The sequence below is a fragment of the Oncorhynchus nerka genome, linkage group LG21 (genome assembly GCF_034236695.1).
Source record: "Oncorhynchus nerka isolate Pitt River linkage group LG21, Oner_Uvic_2.0, whole genome shotgun sequence".
NCBI classification, from domain to species: domain Eukaryota; kingdom Metazoa; phylum Chordata; class Actinopteri; order Salmoniformes; family Salmonidae; genus Oncorhynchus; species Oncorhynchus nerka.
This window is the reverse complement of record NC_088416.1, coordinates 31,763,342-31,785,091: the sequence shown is the minus strand read 5'-3', so window position 1 is coordinate 31,785,091 and position 21,750 is coordinate 31,763,342. Positions and strand designations below refer to the sequence as shown.

General features: G+C 42.5%; 4 protein-coding genes across 5 annotated transcripts; all 4 read left to right on the top strand.

The window, feature by feature from the left end:
* Nucleotides 1-697: 697 nt before the first annotated feature.
* foxred2 (FAD-dependent oxidoreductase domain containing 2) lies at nucleotides 698-7,168 on the top strand. Of its 2 annotated transcripts, none has more exons than XM_065006609.1 (10): nucleotides 698-833; nucleotides 1,288-1,474; nucleotides 1,678-1,989; nucleotides 2,106-2,357; nucleotides 2,532-2,840; nucleotides 3,019-3,185; nucleotides 3,369-3,534; nucleotides 3,886-4,112; nucleotides 4,327-4,497; nucleotides 4,771-7,168. In XM_065006609.1, exons 2-10 carry the CDS (start codon nucleotides 1,395-1,397, stop codon nucleotides 5,001-5,003), a joined length of 1,917 nt encoding a protein of 638 aa, XP_064862681.1. In that variant the 5' UTR covers nucleotides 698-833; nucleotides 1,288-1,394; the 3' UTR covers nucleotides 5,004-7,168. The 2 variants fall into 2 exon arrangements, with proteins under 2 accessions (XP_064862681.1, XP_029491030.2); XM_029635170.2 differs by having other exon boundaries at nucleotides 1,257-1,474.
* Nucleotides 7,169-8,785: 1,617 nt separating this feature from the next.
* ankrd54 (ankyrin repeat domain 54) lies at nucleotides 8,786-10,606 on the top strand. The gene is given in 9 exon segments (XM_065006608.1): nucleotides 8,786-8,809; nucleotides 9,219-9,266; nucleotides 9,380-9,478; nucleotides 9,610-9,657; nucleotides 9,660-9,680; nucleotides 9,860-9,907; nucleotides 9,996-10,120; nucleotides 10,215-10,322; nucleotides 10,434-10,606. Coding segments are annotated over 9 exon segments (594 nt in total). The 5' UTR covers nucleotides 8,786-8,787; the 3' UTR covers nucleotides 10,509-10,606.
* Nucleotides 10,607-10,991: 385 nt separating this feature from the next.
* hmgxb4a (HMG box domain containing 4a) lies at nucleotides 10,992-16,425 on the top strand. Its single transcript, XM_065006607.1, is given in 14 exon segments — nucleotides 10,992-11,089; nucleotides 11,813-11,894; nucleotides 12,044-12,180; nucleotides 12,268-12,343; nucleotides 12,459-12,664; nucleotides 12,666-13,050; nucleotides 13,186-13,389; nucleotides 13,521-13,717; nucleotides 13,903-13,984; nucleotides 14,063-14,148; nucleotides 14,292-14,391; nucleotides 15,547-15,722; nucleotides 15,898-16,020; nucleotides 16,193-16,425. Coding segments are annotated over 13 exon segments (1,854 nt in total). The 5' UTR covers nucleotides 10,992-11,089; nucleotides 11,813-11,857; the 3' UTR covers nucleotides 16,238-16,425.
* A 2,409-nt stretch (nucleotides 16,426-18,834) lies between these two features.
* On the top strand, nucleotides 18,835-21,390 carry si:dkeyp-69e1.8 (uncharacterized protein LOC100001340 homolog). The gene is given in 4 exon segments (XM_065006606.1): nucleotides 18,835-19,012; nucleotides 19,667-19,821; nucleotides 19,928-20,459; nucleotides 20,462-21,390. Coding segments are annotated over 4 exon segments (1,050 nt in total). The 5' UTR covers nucleotides 18,835-18,987; the 3' UTR covers nucleotides 20,800-21,390.
* The last annotated feature ends 360 nt before the right edge of the window (nucleotides 21,391-21,750 follow it).

Here is a 21,750-nt window from a genome sequence, read left to right as displayed (position 1 = left end):
AGCAGATGGAATGGTAGAAATCATTAAACACAGAGTCACATGAACTACAGGAAGTGAATGTGTTCCTTCTGCTATTGAGGGAGAGTATGTTGACTACAGGTGAGAACAAAGTTATAAACACTGAGTGTTCAAAATATTAGGAACACCTTCACAATTCATTTCAGGGGATTACATTGTAAACTCTTGTGTTCAACATTCAATTTGTATGATTTACCATACATTTGTCTATTATTTATCTATTGATCTATTACCAATCTATAGATAACCTGATTCAACAGGTCTCAACAAAATAGAGAAGGGGGATACCATGACTCAACAGAAATGTATGTTGCAGTTGCAGAAGGCAAACATAAGAGCAATTTCTAGGCATGAGAATTTTATGAATAGTTAATTGTGTTTATGATATTATAATAATATGCATGCTATGTTTTACTTAATTAACATTTGATGATGATTAGTATGTATTTCACTAACAAAATATCAAACTACTACAATTATCGCAAAATCTCAAAAATTGCAACATTACAAAGTTTATAACATTGTAATAAAGAAGGTCAAATGTGTTACTTTTGCTACTTGATACTTTTGTATCAAAAGTATGGAACATTTCTTGTCCATCACTTTAAGTTTTATCACGCCCTCTATTTTACACACAAGCTCTTATTGGCCAGAATAGAGCAGCTTTTATTGGTCAGAATACTGTGGTATGAGTGTCGTATCAAGGGATGTTGCTCCGTTATGAAATCCCGACTATAGGTTGTTGGGGAGTTTTATTTACAGACCAAATGCAAAATGATATGGGATTAGATGAGAGGGAACCACTGCAGTGAAAGGTAAAACATCCTACTTTAATAGATATGCTGTGTATTTTGTGCTCGTGGAGCGCTTCTCAACCAGCGGTCTAGTGCAGCTGCATCCCCTCATGTCGAGTTATGATGTCGGGCCAGAGTTTCAAGGCAAGCACGGGGATACACCCCATGAAGGCCCGCTATTGTCGTAGTTTCTCTGTTCTACCACTCACTTGAACAATGCTATCTGATATTTCCTTTCAATTGACCTTCTTATGTTGGTAAAGCCATGGAAAAGAGTTGCATGACTCTGGCAATAATATGGTTGCTGCTCAGTATATATTTTCAGATTGCAGCTTTCAAAACTTAAATTTGCCGTTGATTATTGTCACCAGGGTATTGCAATGGCCTTCACTAAACTCACTCTCCCACTAATAAATGCCTTCATTGCCTTTTACTCGTTCATAGGTCATGGATTCCCCTATCCTTCTTCTCCTAGCCCTCCTGGTCACCCTGGTCCAATGTTTTCCTGATGACTACCACAGTCACAACAGCACCCGTCACCATGACTACTGTGTGCTTGGTGCCGGGCCTGCTGGCCTTCAGATGGGTCACTTTCTCTCCAAGAGTCAGAGAGATTACATCATCTTGGAGAGGAACTCGGGGCCAGGGAGCTTCTTCAATATGTGAGTGCCTCTGTAGTAATGGGTGTCGACTATATCGTGTATTGCACTTGCTGAATCAATTTTCCAACTCAGCAAAGTATTTTGTAACAGTGCAACAATGATGCAACTTTCTCTATTGCCCTGCTCATAGAAATATGTCCTGATCTACACCATGTACATGAACATGTGTTGTATCTCATGGATGTTTTTTTCTCCCTTTAAAGATACCCTCGACACAGGAAACTCATCAGCATCAACAAGATCTACACAGGAAGGCGGAACCGCGAGTTCAACCTTCGTCACGATTGGAACTCCCTCCTGAGTGACAGGCCCGACCTGCTGCTTCAGCGAGTCAGCCGAGAGCTCTACCCAGACGCAGACTCATTCCCCCGCTACCTCTCCATGTATGTGAAGGAGCTGGGGCTGAAGGTCCAGTATGGGGTGGACATCGGGAAGATCAGGGCCTCGGAGTCTGAATCACCTAGAGGCAGGGGATACATACTGACTGACCAGCGTGGACTGGACTATACATGCAGGTACTGTGTTATATCTATACACATATCTAATGTAAAAGGATGGAAATATGGAAACATTCTCCACTATGCATACCATTAAAGAGATGATTCTCTCTCTCTTTCTCTCTGACCCACAGAGTCCTCCTGGTGTCCACAGGACTGTGGGATCCTCAGAAGGTCCAGTTTGAGGGCTCAGACCTGGTGGAGGGCTATGAGTCCATCCCTGTGGACCCAGAGGAGTATAAGGACCAGGCCGTGCTGATCCTGGGTAAGGGGAACTCAGCATTTGAAACAGCTCAGAGCATCCTGGGTCGGGCCAGCCGGATCCATCTCTACAGCCCGAGCCCGGTCCGCCTAGCCTGGCAGACACACTACGTCGGAGACCTCAGGTACTGAGAGGCATCATCAGGTTTTGACTCCCATATTGTCCTCTCCTACCAATTGTTCTTTCTTTTCTTTCACTGATTTAGCACTCCTGGATTAGTGTTTTAGATCAGAGTATGTTGCTATTCCCTTAGCATAATCTGTTCATATCAAAGTGACCTATTTTCTCTCTTCCACAGAGCTGTGAACAATGAGCTGCTAGACACGTACCAGCTAAAGTCCCTTGATGGGCTGGTGGAGGGAGGCCTTGAGGACATTGCTATCGTCAGAAATGGAGAGGATGAAAAGAAGCGCTCAGGCAGAAAGAAGAAGTGCAGATCCAGTGGGAAGGAAAAGCGTGGCAAGCTGTTCCTTACTCTATCTGAGCTTCTGGACAGTTCGGATGGGAAGAACAGTTCAAAGGTCACAGCGACAAACCTGCCTGTGTACCACAATGACAACTTCTCTCTCCGCCTGGGGTTCCGGTTCAACTTCAGCATCTTTGATGGGTACGTAAATGAATATTTTACAGTGGCATGTCTTTACATAATGCAAAAAGAGTTCTGTTAAAGTTATTGTTTTCTATGGAAGTGGTGGATCTTCTGTTTCATCATATTCATTGGAAAAGCCATGCTATTTCAGTCAGATAATGTCAGCCTGTCCTAATGATACCGTTAATCTCTCCAGCTCGGCCCGCCCACCAAGCAGTGAGGGTGCCAGGGGGCGGTTGCCAGGGGTGACAGCCTGGTACGAGGGGCGGGGAACCCCAGACCTTTTTGTTCTGGGGACGGCTGCCCACTCAAGAGACTATCGCTCTTCTGCGGGGGGGTTCATCCATGGCTTCCGATACACAGGTAACCATTCAAACTGCTGGTATTACAACGTAGACAGAGTAAATTTGACTTAGTTAGTAACTGCCTGTAAAGGGGGGAAAAACTTTGAAATTACACATTTGTCAATAAAGTAATGTTTTTATAGACAAAATGTGTGTTTTTTGACTATTTGTTGTTGTAACTTTGTTATGTGTTCCACCCTAGTGCGTGCTGTACATAGAGTCCTTGAGCTGTGTTACCATAGCAACTCCTGGCCATCAATCAAACTGTCAATCAGTCAGCTGCAGTCCTGGCTGTTGAGGAGGGTCAATGAGGCCTCTGGACCATACCAAATGTTTGGGGTACTTGGAGACATCATTTTACTAAGAGGGTAAGTAGTGCTGAACACTGTGCACATTTTTCTTCATGATTATTGTCCCTCATGGAAATTACCTTTCTCTACCAATGAATCTCTCATTGATTGATTGCCTATAGATATCCCAATTTATGTTCACTAAGGCTGTGTTTACACAGGCAGACAAATTCGGATATTTTTACATCTGTATTTTGACCAATCTGAGCAGCCCTGAAAACGATCTGAGGTGAAAAGATCTAATGTGATTGGTAAAAATACCAATTTGTGTAAAAAAGGTTCAGAATTGGGATGTCTGTGTAAACGCATCCTAAATTCATCCATTTGTGAACCATTTTAATTTTGAATAATCTTCTCCTTTCCTGTCAGCTCTCACTGTGAGTACCTGGAGGAGTTTCCCCTCCAGGCCCTGCCCCAGTTCTCTTCTCTGTCTGGCCACCAGCTCTCCAAGCATGGGCTGCTGGTTCTGGTTCTACAGTACGGGCTGAACCGCACAGACTCACTGGGCCCTGGCAGGGCAGAGTCAGAGTGGACCCGTGCCTGGAGGTCCAACTTCCTCCACCCTGTTATATATTACTACGACAAACTTCCCACTGGTGAGTCTGAGAATGTTAGAATCTTTATGAAAAGTACAAAACAGTTTGACCTAATGGTTGTGTTGAAGACTAAGTTAAGTAATGACATTCAAATGAAGAGTATATCTGTGTATAGTACAAGGCATCTTTGTGGTATGACGTCAGCACTCAAACCTACGCATGTATGTAAAAACAAATACATGTTATTCTTTCATCTGTCTGCCATCCTAAACAGAAAGGGACATGAGACACCGTCCTGTTGGCTGGCCACTGCCACGGCCCAAGGCAGTGCATCACATGATCGAGGACTTCTTGACTGAGTGGGATGGGCCCATCTCCCACAGCCAGCCACTGCGGCGCTTCCTGGAACACTGTCTCCACACTGACCTCAGGGCCTTCTATGCAGGTAGAGCATGTCCTTACCTGATCCCTCATTACAACAACTTATTATACTAGGGTAGATATGCTCTTAGGATATGTCCTTTATATTTCCATATACAGTACCTCCTACTCATCTATTTATATCACACAGGATTTGTTTGTTCACTTGTGACATACTTTCATACAGGATCTGTGTTATTACTGTTTTATTATGGTTCTGCCCACTCAGTTGAGACATTTTATTACTTGATTACTGTTTTACCATGTGTAAAACTGAACTTGTTTCTTTTCCCCACAGAGTCATGTTTCCGCTTTTCTCTTACCAATCGAAAGCCACCCCTGTTTTGTCGTCAGGGATACCTGAGGAAGCATGGGATTGTTAGGAATAGTCAGCTGTGGCAGCATGCCCATGAAGCTGGGCTAATGCCTGGAGGACAGGACTCTGCATCCCCAGACACAGACCCAGCATTCCCTGATTACCTTACACGAGCTGGAGCCTCAGTGTCCTCTGCAATAAACCTTGACTTCTGATTGTTTACCCAAGGATCCCAAAACTAAGCCTATGACAGTTTTGATGTCCCAAGACATTCTCTACCTCTCATTATAATGTCCATGAATATATACAGTATATACAGAGTCTACAAAACATTAAGAACACCTTCCTTATATTGAGTTGCACCCCCCTCCCCTCCCTCTTTTGCCCCCAGGGCAGCCTCAATTTTTCGGGGCATGGACTACAAGGTGTCGAAAGTGTTCCACAGGGATGCTGGCCCATGTTAACTCCAATGCTTCCCACAGTTGTGTCAAGTTGGCTAGATATATTTTGGGTGGTGGACCATTCTTGAAACACACAGGAAACTGTTGAGTGTGAAAAACCCAGCAGTGTTGCAGTTATTGACACAAACTGGTGTGTCTGGCACCTACTACCATACCCTGTTCAAAGGCACTTAAATATTTTGTCTTGCCCATTCAGCCTCTGAATGGCACACATACACAATCCATGTCTCAATGCTTAAAAATCCTCCTCCCCTTCATCTACACTGATTAAAGTGGGTTTAACAAGTGACACCAATAAGTGTGTCATGGAAAGAGCAGGTGTGCTTAAAGTTTTGTACACTCAGTTTGTATATACAGTACCAGTCAAAAGTTTGGACACACCTACTCATTTTTTCTTTATTTTTACTATTTTCTAAATTGTAGAATAATAGTGAAGACATCAAAACTATGAAATAACACATGGAATCATGTAATAACCCAAAAAGTTTTAAACAAATCTAAATATATTCTAAATTTGAGATTCTTCAACGTAGCCACCCTTTGTCTTGATGACAGCTTTGCACTCTATTGGCATTCTCTCAACCAGCTTCATGAGGTAGTCACCGGTATGCATTTAAATTAACAGGTGTGCCTTGTTAATTTGAGGAATTTCCTTGCTTCTTAATGCGTTTGAGCCAATCAGTTATGTTGTGACAGGGTAGGGTTGGTATAGAAGATATCCCGATTTGGTCAAAGACCAAGTCCATATTATGGCAAGAACAAGTCAAATAAGCAAATGACAGTCCATCATTACTTTAAGACATGAAGGTCAGTCAATATGGAACATTTCAAGAACTTTGAAAGTTTCTTGAAGTGCAGTTGCAAAAACCAAGAGCTATAATGAAACTGGCTCTCAAGAGGACTGCCACAGGAAAGGAAGACCCAGAGTTACCTCTGAACTCTGCTGCAGAGGATAAGTTAATTCAAGTTACCATCCTCAGAAATCGGCAATTAACTGCACCTTAGATTGCAGCCCAAATAAATGCTTCACAGAGTTCAAGTAACAGACACATCTCAACATCAACTGTTCAGAGGAGACTGCGTGAATCAGGCCATTGTCGAATTGATGCAAATAAACTACTACTAAAGGACACCAATAGGAATAAGAGACTTGCTTGGACCAAGAAACATGAGCAATGGACATTAGACCAGTGGAAATCTGTCCTTTGGTCTGATGAGTCCAAATTTGAGATTTTTGGTTCCAACTGCCGTGTCTTTGTGAGACGCAGAGTAGGTGAACGGATGATCCCCGCATGTGTGGTTCCCATGAAGCATGGAGGAGGAGGTATGATGGTGTGGGGGTGCTTTGCTGGTGACACTGTCAGTGATTTATTTTGAATTCAAGGCAATTCACGTAACCAGCATGGCTACCACAGCATTCTGCAGCAATACACCATCCCATCTGGTTTGCGCTTAGTGGGACCATCATTTGTTTTTCAACAGGACAATGACCAAAAACACACCTCCAGGCTGTGTAAGGGCTATTTGACCTAGAAGGAGACTGATGGAGTGCTGCATCAGATGACCTGGCCTCCACAATCACCCGACCTCAATCCAATTGAGATGGTTTGGGATGAGTAAGACCGCAGAGTGAATGAAAAGCAGCCAACAAGTACTCAGAATATGTGGGAACTCCTTCAAACTGTTGGAAAAGCATTCCAGGTGGCTACCTCATGAAGCTGGTTGAGAGAATGCCAAGAGTGTGCAAAGCTGTCATCAAGGCAAAGGGTGGCTACTTTGAAGAATCTAAAATCTGTTTTTATATTTGAAACACTTTTTGGTTACTACATGACTCCATATGTGTTATTTCATAGTTTTGATGTCTTCAATATTATTGTACAATGTAGAAAATTGTAAAATAAAGAAAAACCCTTAAATGAGTAGGTGTGTTCAAACTTTGATTGTATATTCCAAATATTTTGGTTGAACAACCATCCTGATTCCTCTGAGAGTTGACTGCTTATTCCATTTTATTCCTTAAATCATATTTATATATTACACTAAATTGTGGAATGTTTTATATTATGAAACGTTAGATTTGAATGTGTGTACAAACAGTATGGGTGATGTTGGGTTTTAATTGCATTGTGATCTATGAATTATGCATTATTTATTTTTTATACTATTTGTTATTTATCTGCTTAGGGTAGCCTAGTGGTTAGAGCATTGGACTAGTAACCAAAAGGTTGCAAGTTATTTATCTGTTAACCCACTGTTTACATTTATTTGTTTTCTGACTTGCTAGTAAAATAAAAAATAAAAAATATGTTGCAGCAGATGTAAGACATTAAAGAGAGATAACATAATGCTCAGATGTTTCCATGTTTTTGTAGTATTATACAGCGTACATGGTTATGGGCAAATAATATTTCTTGAATTTCTTCACTCTAAATTGTATCTGTTTTCCAGATTTCTTGAGTGCAACAGCATCCATGATTTTATTCATAATATCACATTTGATTAAAGATATTCAATGTCCCAACATTGAAGTTGAAAGTTGATTAGGGTAGGGTTAACATTAACCCGAAATTGAATAACCCGATATTGCATCACACATCTCGCCTGTCCTGCTTGCTCATTTGCTTCTTTTGCACGTGGGTGGGTGCTTTGTTTCGAGAGAACGAACAACGTAGGCTCTGATTGGTAATAGTCATTGTCAACGTTTCTCTTACAATAGGAGCGCCTTTTACAGCTTGTTCTCGTGATAATTTAAATAATGAAACAGGAGACATTTTGGTTCTTGTAACCAGGGACGCATCTTGAATTGAAAGCATGAACATATGAGCCACAATGGTAAATATGCAAAAATCGTTTCTGTATTGATGTTCTAGAGCCAGCGATGTCAACGGAGTAAATAAACGACGTATTCAAAGTCGCAAGTCAGTTCATCAACATAAATGACTATTTTGTAGCTCCTAGTATTGGCTTGCGAACGAGGATCATTTTGAAGAGAGAAACACCCAAAATAAATATTCCACATGAGTCGTTGAACATGGACGGGTGGAGTCCAATTGTTGCAACAGCTTCTGACGAGGAACGTTCAAGCTCCGAGGGTGAATGCACGGTGGGAACTGGACCAAAAGAAGCGGATGAGAAAGAGGGTGAACTAAAGATAATTGATGAGAGGATGGATGGAGGTGCTGCTGAGGGATTTGGGATAACTGGCTTTGGAGAGGGCACCGTGAGATTAAGTCGTACAGGACAGACCGCTGAACAAGAACTTCGGTACCTCCAGTCGAGTTGTCAGGGGCGGTGTGGGGAACCCGGGAAGGTCAGGGTTAGAGGATTAGGAGAGCCCGGGTGTGGGGCCCATTGGAAAAGATATTTAGCATAAGCAAACTCAACATTGGGAAAAAAGGTGACAGGGTCCACACCCAGTCATGAGGTGTAAAGCTGTATGAATAGTGTAAAGCTGTATGAATAGTGTAAAGCTGTGTGAATAGTGTAAAGCTGTGTGAATAGTGTAAAGCTGTATGAATAGTGAAATGAATAGGGGCCCATGAATGGAAAAGATATTTATGGTAAACATGAATAGTTAAAGCTGTGTGAATAGTGTAAAGCTGTGTGAACACTCAAATATTAAAGCAGAATAGTGTAAAGCTGTTTAGTTAAAGCTGTTGATGGAGCTGTATGAATAGTAAAGCTGTATGAATAGTGTAAAGCTGTGTGAATAGTGTAAAGCTGTATGAATAGTGTAAAGCTGTATGAATAGTGTAAAGCTGTGTGAATAGTGTAAAGCTGTGTGAATGCTGTGGAGGGATGGGATGTCATGCAAGGCATCTGCCTATGGCTCCTGAACTTTGACAAAAGTATCATCAGTATGCATTATACTAGCCTAATACATCAGATGGTGATAGGCATGTCAACACTCAAAGCACAATCAAACCTGATGTTTACCTAACCTTTGGCTTGTTTGTTCATTCTCTCTAGCGGTGAAGAGGTTTCGAGAGGCTGCCAATGGCAACGACATTGATACAGGTAGGCACTGAAGAGAACTATTGGAACATCAACTATTGTGAGACTCAACAAGACCAAGTAATATATGGTATCCCTTTCAGGTGTTTAACGTTTCTGTCTCTTTTTTTATCCAGTGCGCAGGCTTCTTCTAGAAGACATAGACCCTTGTGCAGCAGATGACAAAGGAAGAACAGCCCTCCACTTCTCCTCCTGTAATGGCAACGAGAGCATTGGTAAGTCAAATTGAGAAGTGCAAGGGGCTCCTGATTCATTAATCAACAGTAATGACATTGTTATGAACTAATAATAATCACAGCAGCATTAGCATTGTGAACAAATGATTAACTCGTCCCCTTCCTTCCAGTGCAACTTCTTCTGAGCTACGGCGCTGACCCTAACCAGCGGGATGGCCTTGGAACACCCCTCTCCATCTGGGTAAGAACAACACATGGTACTGAAAGTATGGCATTCAGTTCATGGGTGTACAACATTTCTACTTTAGGTCCCAATGGCAGAAAAGTAAAGATTAACATTTATTTTGATTGAACTTTTCCATATCTGAAAATGTATATTTTCCACATTCTTTCCACTTCTGCACCTGTCTATGTCTGCAGCGGCCTGTACCAACCACGTGCCTGTAATCACCACATTGCTGAGAGGAGGTGAGAAGCCATACTGTATGGAAGACACATGGACATACATACTGTGCACCTGCTAATGATAACTTGTTAATGTTGTGTTTCTGTTCAGGAGCACGTGTGGATGCCCTAGACCGAGCAGGAAGGACCCCCCTGCACCTGGCACGCTCCAAACTCAACATCCTGCAGGAAGGAGACTCAAGGAGTATAGAAACTCTTAGAGGGGAGGTCACACAGGTAGTAAGGGGTTATTACAACAGCACTATGTAAACATTAGTATACCAACATTTATTTGTGCAGTCTGAAATGCTCTCTCTCCATGGCTCTGTAGATCATTCAGATGCTGAGGGAGTACCTGAATGTGATGGGACAGAGTGAGGCCAGAGAGAGACTGGATCATATCTCAACACAGCTGCAGCACACACGCACCAAAGAACAGGTAAGACACATTTGTGTTTAACTCACTCTCTCTCACACATCATTCTGATTACTTGTTACAGGACTGAATGAGCCTTCATAGGTGACAATTATGGCTTCTCTTCTATTTCAGGTTGATGAGGTAACTGACTTGCTGGCCAGCTTCACATCACTCAGTCTACAGAAGCAGAATTTGGGGGATAGGTAGAGGGGGCTCTCTTTGTGGATACATTCTTCTGTTTACGGCAGAGTAATGGGCATACTACTGTGATAAAGTAAATAAAAGAGATCTTTATGAACTCATTACCCTTGATTGTTGTTTTGGTCTTCCTCTCAACATCTTTATGTCACTGCCTTTTTTCTGTTGCCTTGCATGTGTTGTACATGAATGTTTACTGTAAAAAAAAATGAATCTTGGTCATTGTTGTAAATGGTTGTAACAATCTGAGTTAATGGATTAAAAAATATTTGGAAATATTTGTTGCTTCTGCTTTATAAGAAAATATTGTGTAACATCAATATGCATTGTCAGTTAATGCAGTTATCATTATCCATTCATATAATTAGTAAATGAAAAGTAATTGTTACATATTGGTTACAATATCTTCAAATTAATAGACGCAATGTATATTTCCAGCCAATTGACATTGTGTACGACAATAACGTACACGATTTCATTGTTCTGATTCGTTACATCACAGTCAAGTCCCTCCCCCTGCCGATACGCATCGTTGTTGACTGATATCAAAGATGGCGACTGGAACCGCGTAAATTGGTGATTCCGGAGAGGTAGTAAAATTACATATAATTGTACATTTCTTCTCACTTTGCGACAGTAAAATTCACATATTCTCAACTCAGCATGCTAAAACAGAATTTATGAACCAAATGCATGAACATTTATTTATTTGTCCGTTTAGACTGACATAGGCCTAGCTGCACCAGAAGCCACGGACTGCTATTGCAGTACCTTCCGGATAACCCAGCACATAATCAGCAATACGAGTTAGAAGAGGTTCCAAATGTTGGGAGTTAGGGACTCTCAGCTAATGAAAGGGGGTGTGTTTGTGTATTTTTTCGAAAGTAGGCGGGAATTTATCCTTCAATTGCCTAAACACACTTCAGTTTTGTAATGTATCTATTATTACTATAGGCTCAAGCATGCCATTTATCAGTGTATACTGTTATCCAAACTTTAAGGAGAGACATCAATTACAGAAATTGAATGTCCTCTCTCATCAACCATATGTGGTGGCGAGTTGTAACAAGGCAGTTCTTGCTTTTTGAAGGGGTTTACTCAGTTTGATCAATTTGGTGTTAAAATACTTCTTTATTGTTGTCTGTCTCTTATTTTTTACATCCTTCCATTCACAGTGAAATGTAAATATCCTGTATTTTTCAGTAAAACTGCTCCAAGTCACAAGTTGCATGTGTCTGTTATATTGGCTGAGTCAGTGGCTGATGTTTCCTCCATATCCCTATGACTGTGTTCTAATATCTTGCTTTTGTTAGTGACACAGAGAGACGGGCAAGCCTGTTGAGGAGAAAAGAGAGATCATGGCTTTTGAGGAGATCAAGAAGAAAGGAGTAGTTGGTAATTTGTGCCAGTTCTTTCCTCTAGTACCTCTTATGTTATTTTGAAGAAATCTGTCAATAATTTAGTTATTAAAAGTCATCATCATCATTCCAATTGTCATGCAATGCCTGATGTTCCCAGTGTGCATTACAACTCCTCTTTCTCAGAGGTAGGGATGGAAGGGGAAGTGGGCCTTGTGGCTGGTCGCAGTCAGAGAGAGAAGAGGAGATCATACAAGGATCTGCTCAGAGAGGAGGAGGAGATTGCTGCACAGGTCCGCAAGTCCTCCAAGAAACGGCCCAAGGTAACAGCAGAACACTGGTTTCACAATGTAGTGCCTTGTAGTTTCTGTTGGTTGTAAATTTAGTCAAATCCTGACTTTTTCATTTAGGACTCAGAACCTTTCTTATTGGGAGGGGACTCCCACAAGAAGAAGAAAAAGCACAGTGAAGACTACTATTACAGAGGTAAAGGAGGAAGGAATTCTGCTCTGTCAATAAAAAATATTTAATTATTTGCATGAATTTTATGCTGAACTGATTCATTATGTTCTCACTCTCCCTTCACGATGTTCTTTACCAGACCAGCAAGGCTCAGGCCCACCTCTCCACAAGAAGAAGCGAAAGTCGTCGGACCACTCCCCTTCCCTGTCCTCCTCGTCTTCCTCCCATCCCACAGACACAGCCATGGGGCTCCTACAGGCCATCACCTCCCCTATGGCCACCGGCTCAGACCCGAGCCCACACCTGCACAAGAAGCCCTCCTATCCCTCCTTCTCTTCCTCCCACTTCCTCCAAAGACCGCAAACGTGATGGGAGCACCGGAGGAAGCAAAGGCAGCCACTCCTCTCATTCCCGCCCTATGTCCTCATCCTCCTCTTCCAAAAAGCACTCCTCCTCCAAGTCGTCGTCTCTGTTCCATGGTGGTACCGGTACCCCTAAAGGAGATCTCCTGAACATACGTGAGCCGGATGGGCTGAGGATGAAGCTCATGGTCTCGCCTAAGGAGAAGGCCGAAGGAGAGGGCTTTCCCTTCCCTCCCCACTCCTCCTCATCCTCAAAGGGGGATAAAAAGGAGAAGGACAGAGAACGGAAGCAGCTCTCTAAAGTCCCCAAGAAGATGCAGCAGAGCCGAGATCCACTGCCTGTTGTGGGGAAGGAAGTGGAGGTGGAGGGTAAGAGGGCCTTTGGCTAGATTTATCGCTATGAGAGACATTATTAGAAACTCATTTGTATGTGCACTTAACCACTTTTCCTGTATTTGTGTTGATTCCTGCATGAACCCTATGTCCCTCTCTCTTGTGTGTCAGGGCACTACGGTGGGGGTATGGGGGGAGACAGCTCCTCCTCGGGGGGCGAACTGGAGGCAGGAGAGCTGGTGATAGACGACTCGTACAAGCATCTGTCAAAGAAAAAGAAGAAGAGCAAGAAAAGCAAGAAGAAAAAGGAGAAAGAGAAGGACAGGGAGAAAGACAAAGGCGGGAGAGAGAAGAAGCACAGCAAAGGATCAGGAGGTGATTAGAAACTTTTGGAACGCTGCCGCTAGTCTGCCTTAGTCCTATTGCAGAAAGATGTTTAACATTGGTTACTTCAACAGTTACTTTATTATGCATTCTAATATGTGCTCCTTGTATGCTTTCTCCAGGGGACCCATCGAGAGGCCACACCCACACCCATGGCTCAGCCAATCACTCTGCAGCTGGTGGAATGTATGCCATGGGGGCCCCCATCCCTACTCCCATCCTTACTCACCATCATCAAAGTAATGAAGTAGCAATGATGGAGAAGAAGAAAAAGAAGGAGGAGAGGGAAAGGGAAAAGCACGAGAAGGAGAAAGATAAGGTAAGAACCAAAACAGATTGGTAGTTTAGGCTTTTAGACAGTGGTTCCTGCATTTTGTACAGTGTATATATATAATATATCAAATCAAATTTGATTGGTCACATACAAAGATTTAGCAGATGTTATTGCTGTTGTAGTGAAATGCTTTATATATAGATACACTTCATCTCCTTTCTTTTTTTCAGCCCAAGAAGAAGAACACAACAGCGTACCAGGTGTTCTGTAAAGAGTACAGGGTCAACATCAATGCAGAGCAGCCGGGACTAGGTGGGCAGAGTTATCCCTTTTTATAATTACATTGTAACTATTAATGATTGTGGTACATATGTTATACAAAATTTAAAGAAAGGCTTTACTGTGTTTGCAGTGTTGGGGAGCTGAGCAAAAGGTTGGCAGAGGTGTGGAAACAGCTCCCAGAAAAAGATAAACTGGTAAGTTTAACTTGAAATTAACAATTTAAGAAGAGATTTGATTGATAATTCTAATAAACATTTGAAATCAATTTAAGAATGGCCTGCCAGCACTATGCTATGAGTCATGATTCATGGCCTAAATTGCTTCTATATACACATAGGTGTGGAAGCAGAAAGCTCAGTACCTGCAGCACAAGCAGAACAAAGCTGAGGCCACCACAGTCAAACGCAAGAGCTCCACAGATGGAGTCAAAAGCAAAGGTAAGAGCTAGGGATGCACGATAAATCGGTGAGCATATCGGAATCAAACGATATTAGCTAAAAATGCCAACATCGGCCCAATGTCTAGTTTAACACCAATGTGCAAAACCGGTGTCAAAGCTGACGTGCATACGTATATAATGTAAGTAGATGACTACAGCAGTACACAGAACAAAAGCAGAAAAATACTAAGCGCACACTTCCAACAACTTAACATGTTCAAGTTGAGCAGTCATTTGAAAGAGTAAGAACATTTCAGCGAGACAACGCAAAGGCAAAATCCATTAACGCCAAGAAAATGGAATTCATTATGCTACTTGCTATGGACTGACATTTGGACCAGCGATGTCAGCCCCATGAGAATGTTGAGTCTGACAGCACAGTGTGTCAACGTGGTATTGCATGCTCAAGAATGTGCTGGTTCTCATACCGCTGCTTCCATTTAAAAATGTTTGAAACTTGGAAACATGAACACACTTCTAGTGTCATTAGAACAACTGACTGGAGAAATAAGATAATCAACTGTGTCTGCAGCAGATACCCTCTGTCATGGCATTGAAACATCTGCTCAACAAAACTGCCCACACTGACCGTGGGGTTATAACTTAGGCCGTGAACAAGCGATTCTCTCTGAGCCTCTTTACTGTGTCACCACCATGCTCGATGCTAGCTACAAGGACCGCTACTTCGATGCAGATAAACAGGATTTACGTGAAATGTTACAACGCTGGGCCAATTGTGCGCTGCCCTATGGGACTCCCAATCACAGCCGGATGTGATACAGTCTGGATTCGAACCAGGGACTGTAGTGACGCCTCTTGCACTGAGATGCAGTGCCTTAGACCACTGCATCTATGTGTGTGCGTTAACTATTTAACCTCACTAGAATGCTTAAAAGGCTGCTAAAATGTCAAATATCGGTATCGTTTTTTTGGGGCAAGGAAAATATCGGTATCGGCCAAAAATGTGATATCGGCGCATCCCTAGTAAGAATCCACCCTGCAGACACATTGGCCTTGCAGCTCTATCAGCTTTGACAGTGATTACAAGTAAATCAGTAGTCCTGTCCCTTCTCTATGCTTCTTTATCTCTCAGTAGCCCACAGGACTCATGGTCAGTTGGTCACTGCGTGTGTTGTATTTGTATGCATCTCAGGCTCTATGAAGGGCATGGGGCTGGGAGCAGGGCTGGTGTCCCCCAACCGGGCGTCTGTGGGTGTGTCCCTGTCACCAGCACGGGTCCCTGATGTCGACCCCATCGATGCGGCCGCCCACCTGCAGTTACTGGGAGAGTCCCTGTCCCTCATCGGCCACCGATTACAGGAGACAGAGGTACACACACACCAACCACCTATTCCTTGTATCTTTTAACTTAGCTGTTGTGTCCAAACTTACTCTCTTCACCTACAACAGAAATGTGTCATTATCACATTCATATGAGTAAAGACTGAACAAAGATTTGTGTGTGACCACTAGACTAACTAGCCTCTGCTCTCACCTCACTCAGGGGATGGTGGCGGTGTCAGGCAGTCTCTCTGTACTGCTGGACTCCATCTTGTGTGCCCTGGGACCCCTGACCTGCCTCACAGCACAGATCCCCCAGCTCAACGGATGTCCCCGCCAAGTCTTGGTAAATCACTCACACCTTGCCATCTATTTGAAATGTTGTTCTGAAAGGTTTCATCTTCCCACTTGGGCTGTAAAGTAAAAATATGTGGCTGTAGTGACAGAACATTGTGTGATAGCAAGTGTGTTGCATGAGGCCAGCCTGAAACATTTCTCTCCTTTTATGTCTCTTTCAGTCCAACACCTTGGACAACATTGCCTACATCATGCCAGGGCTGTGAAGCCAACAGAAACATTCCTTTCCCGTCTACTGAGTGTCCTCGCCATGAAGTAAAACATTTGGAGTGAGAGTGCCCATCATAGAAGCGTGGCTTGTGGCTTGGGATGCAGACAATTATTTATGCAGCAAGGCATTGGAAAACATGGATATTAATACTTTCAACATGTTTTTAAAATGTATTTTAAAATTGTTCATTTCTTATTATTTTTTTACTGAAACCTATTTTAATGAACACTCTTTTCTTTCCCTCTGGCATGTCTGTTAGCATCTTCAGATTTAACTGTATGTTCTTGTGTGAATGTGTGCGGGCGTGTGTGTTTTCTATGTGTATACAGTATCTCCAGAGGCTAGTTTTTACTCAAAAGGACAAGCCAGGGCCCAAGTCCACCATTGTTCCTCTTCCATCAACATACCATGAAAATAATATATTTGACAACTGTTCATGTTTGTTTTACCAGTTAATTACATAATGACTTGTTCTTTTGTATATATGCTATTTTACTGAGTATTAAGGTTTAGATTTTGATTGTAGAATGACATTTGTATACGGTTGAAACATTTTGAGGCAACTGCAATCAAACTACTGTTGTGGGTTTTGTAGCTTTTGAAGCACAAAACTGTAACGCCACATTTTCATGAATACATTTCTTCCTCTGAGTATACAGTATGGAAATGTTGGCAATAAAAATGACAGTGTCAACATGCAGACTGAGAATAGCAGACTTATATGACTGGTATGTACCACCACCACCTTCTTTCAACTACAGCTGTTGTTCTGACTCCTAAACACAAACCAATGAATGAATAAGGCTTGTATTTATTGTAACAAACCATTGTAGTGTATCAAGATAATTTACATTTTAAGGCCAGTTATACCTACAACTGAAATTGCTATTTTTAAGTGAGTAAATGAATTGTACATAAACTGCAGCAGCTACCTGTGAATCCTCAGGATCCTTGTCAGACTGAGGATGATATGCTTTTTTACACATACAATAGAACTAGAACACTATGTCTGTCTGTGCTTCCACATGCCTCTATGCCCCAGCCAGGGAGGAATGCAAAACCTTCCCCAATGACCTGCTTTGGATTTTTGTTAATCTCTGTAAACCCAGAAGTAAAATCTAGTGTAATTTGGTCAACTGCATAATTAATTCATACGTTTTAGAAATTGAGAGAACGTTTGGTGATACTGATGATTTGTCGCCACAGATGGTTTATTTAAATGGCAAGTTAAGCAAACTAACATGACTGGTTAGGATAATAAACGTGTCAGGTTAGGAGAACGAGGTCAAGGTTACGCCTCGATCACACTGGCATTGTGGTTGCATTTTGGTTCATCAGAAGTACATTTCCGATGGAACGCTGCGTTTTACTTGCAACATTGCGTTGCAGAAACAGTTGCAATGCATTATGTGGAGCAAACATTGGATTGATTGAACGTAGACGGCTTGACATAAATGGTAGAAGAAGGTGAATGTTTAACTTTTGTGGCACGCATATCCAGATGATGCTGCGCCATTTTGCGCTTGACTGTTGGTGTGATCGAGGCGTTATGAAAATTGCTCAGTTACAACGTTACGTTGTCAACAACAGTTGTCCCCGACGCGACCACTAGATAGAGCTGTAGGCCTACTCCATTTAACCAAACCAGTAGAAACGTAAACAAACTTTTTGGCGACCAATCACTGTATGTGTATATGAAGATGGCGACAAATAATAAGTATCGACATAACACAATGGTCTTCAACCTGTTCTTCCCTAGGGACCGCTTTCCAGGCAAATCGGTGTTCCAGGGACCCCCATCCTATATTAGCACCCCAAAAAATATCACGTCTTATCAGGTGAATGAAGTAATCAACGTTTTAAAATGAATATATTTGGTAAATCGTTTTTCATTATTTTGACCCCACATCAGTTGGAAGAGGAAGTGTAAACTCTAGCATATCATATTAGGTAGAACGGTAACACATTTTCGCTAAGAGCATCTGTTTAACTGGTTAAACAAAGGTTAGCCATGTGTTGTCAAACATTTGTCCAAATCAAAAAAGCTTACCAGAAAGCCAGTGGCACTTCTGCACTGGTGGCCTATTTGCAAGTGCTTTTTCAAAGCCTATGTCAGACACTCCAGTGAGTGTCATTTTGTATAATTTTGACCTGCACTGTTGGAGCTTGAAGTTTAAGAATTTCACTGTACCCTGCAATTACATCTGCGACCATGTCATTGTGATGAATAAACTGAGAAATAAAACTGACGTCATTGTATGTCATTCAAAATTAGTTTATTCTGTTGTTGCTAGCAGTAGTCATTAAAAACATTGAAATACACATATTTATATTCGCGGACCTCCGGTTGAATGCCCCTGACATAATATAATGCACATCCCTTTCAATTCTGGCAGATTATCAATCTACACAGAGAATGTGCTCACGTGAGATTAGATTTTTTGGAATCTTGAGCAAGTATGCCATGAACATATTGATTCGAATGTTGATGCATAATTCGCATTTTAAGAAGTCAGCCTACTTTACTTTTTGTTTCACTGCATCAAAAGATACTACAAAAACGTAGCAGGCTAAAACCGGCTTTTCTTGAAGAGCATTGACTGTACGGCTACGCCCTGAAGACTGCAGAAGCACACCGCACAGATTGATCCTTCTTCTAATGAGTCAGGACGTAGGCACGAGGAAGTTGACTAGCGTTCATACTAAATACGGCAATAATATCTGGCAATATCTCACAATCAAGAGATGGCATCAGGTCCCCCACAAACAGGTACATGTAGCCTACCAATTATTCACGCAGGTTCCAGGAAGTGTAGGCTTTGACTTCGCGTTTGTTTACGACTATTTCATACTCGCGTGTGCGCTGTTAACTCGCCACACACGCACTTTTCGGCCTGTCAGTTTTTAGAACGTGGGGTAGGCTGTCTCCGCATTTCGTTTGAGCTGTCTCTTTGGACAGTAGATACAACGTGTTTACATCTTGTGCTACATTTTATAGCCAAGGGTTTCCCAAACTCGGTCATGTGGCACGTTTTGTTTTTTTGCCCTAACACTATACAGATGATTAAAATAATCAAAGCTCGATGATGAGTTTGTTATTTGAATCAGCTGTGTAGTGCTAGGGCAAAAACAAAACGGACCGAGTGTGGGAAACCCTGGTATAGCCTATGAGATGTTTCGTGATTCGAGTTCGTTCTATTCATATATTTTTTTGTCTCACAGGAAAAATATGTACAATGTCTCCATTGTTACAATACATATTTTGGCAGAACTTTCAGAGATACAAAAGTCGTTGGTTATTGAACAGTACTAATGTTAACGGAAACTAAAAGCAGAGATCAGATGACAGAACTTGTGATGTGTGCGGGCTACTAAATCCTCCCTTTCTAAGAACACTCCATCTCCTCGTCTTGTCCCAATGCAGAGCTGAGGCTGGTTCTGCTCGGCGGGACAAGAGCAGGACAGAGTGCAGCTGGAAACGCCATACTGGGCCGCCAGGCTTTCCTTACCCAGACTGCCAGTGAGCCAGCTGTCACTCAGAAATGTGAGAAGCACAGAGGAACCATTGCAGGGAGATGGGTAAGATACTTTGTTGATTCTTTAAAAGGACAGTAGCCTACACACTGATTAAATGACTTAAATGTCAACCAGAGGTTCTAACATTACACACTGTTTTTGCCTGCAGGTATCAGTAGTAGTCGCCCAAGACTGGTTCTGCTCAGAGCGCCCCCCGGAGGAGGTGAGGCACCATGTCTCCTCTTGCATGGCCCTGTCGGCCCCGGGGCCTCATGCCTTCCTGCTGTGTGTCCCTGTGGACCGGCCGGCTGACATGGAGCTGCGGGCCCTGGAGGCCCTGGAGAAGGTTTTTGGCCCCACTGCAGTCAGTGGACACACTCTGGTCCTCTTCACCCACACAGACCAGATGGTTCTGGGACAACAGCTGGACGAGTACATCGCCACCAGACGCAAAGACCTACTGGAGCTGGTGGTGATGTGTGGAGACCGCTATCACTCTCTGGAGAGGAGGAGTAGAGGAGAGAAGGATGAGAGGAAGAGTGTGGAAGAGCTGCTGGAGAAGGTTGAACAGACTGTAAAAGAGAGCGGGGTGGAGTTCTACAGCTGCCCCCTCTACCAGGAGGCTGAGGCCAGGGTGAGAGAGAAGCAGGCAGAGATAGTGTGGCAGAGAAGAGGGGGAGCGGTGGTAAATGAAGAGGTGCCTCCTCAGCCTCCCCTCCAGAGGAAGAGCTAGATGATGAAGAGATGGCAAAAGTTAGGGAGGAGGCAGAGAGGAGTGTGCACAACCTGAACATAGACACCGAGGGTATTGCCTCTCTTTCTCCTGCCTCCTCCTCTCCCTCATTTCTCTCGTCCTTGTGGCAGGGATTGACAGGGTGGCTGAGGAGGCTGCCCAAGATGCTGAGGATGGAGTCTCTGCTGGGGGCTTTTGTTGGCCTGTTCGTAGGTGGGCCCGTTGGGCGGATGCTGGGGGCCACTGTGGGCTCAGTAGCCACTGAAGTGGGGAGAAGGAAGACCCCGAAGACAGAAAAAAACAAATAATTGCAATGGGATACATTTCTCCAGTTATTAACATTAAAGGGACATTTCACAATTTTTCAACTTCATATTCATCATCTCCAGCACCAACCCAATATCAACATATGTGTAAATTGCGTATTTCTGTTTTGTAGTAAAAAAATATTGAGAAAGATGTTTCCAATGACATCATCAACCGTTTTGTATTTAATGCCTACTCACAATTAGTCAAAATCATCTTCCTCTTTATTTTTTACTACAAAACAACGCACCATTTTCACATATGTTGATGTTGGGGTGGTGCTGGAAATGGTATATATGAAGTAGAACAATTTTAGTTTCCTTTTGTTATTTCACTGCACTTATATTTGATTGTGCAATTGGCTTGTATTTGACCAACGTACAGTCCTCACAATACTTGTTATAATATTTGTTGTTTCACTGCTGGCATGCCTATTTTGACTGGTCATATTTTCAAAACCAATTATTATAGAAGGTATGGTAGGGTTTACTAAAAACTTCAAATAAAGGGGAAGTTACATACACGATCCACTTGGTGGAGACATTGACCAAAACATTGAAGTTGAACATTAAATATTTGAGCTCAACTGAAAACAGATACCTTACTGCTAACTGTAGGAAATATAATGCCATTTCTAAGGCAGTTGTGTCCTGTTTATGTCACACAGTTGACACTTTTAAAGCATACAATTACACATTTCCCTCAGACTGAATTTAGTCATTTATTGGCCAAAATTTTCAAGCACTATATTTAGTAGTTGAGTATAGGCTACATCTCGAAAACAAGACTTTCACATGATGCATGATAGATAACGGAGACCTCCGCTATAGACGGACCATCTGCAGCAGTGTGTGTTAGCTGAGGACAATTGCTGGAGCGTATACAGGGTGTTAATAATAGTGGTGTGGAGTCCTAAGTGAAAGTGCCTCTGACTTTGGAAAACACTGAAGCAC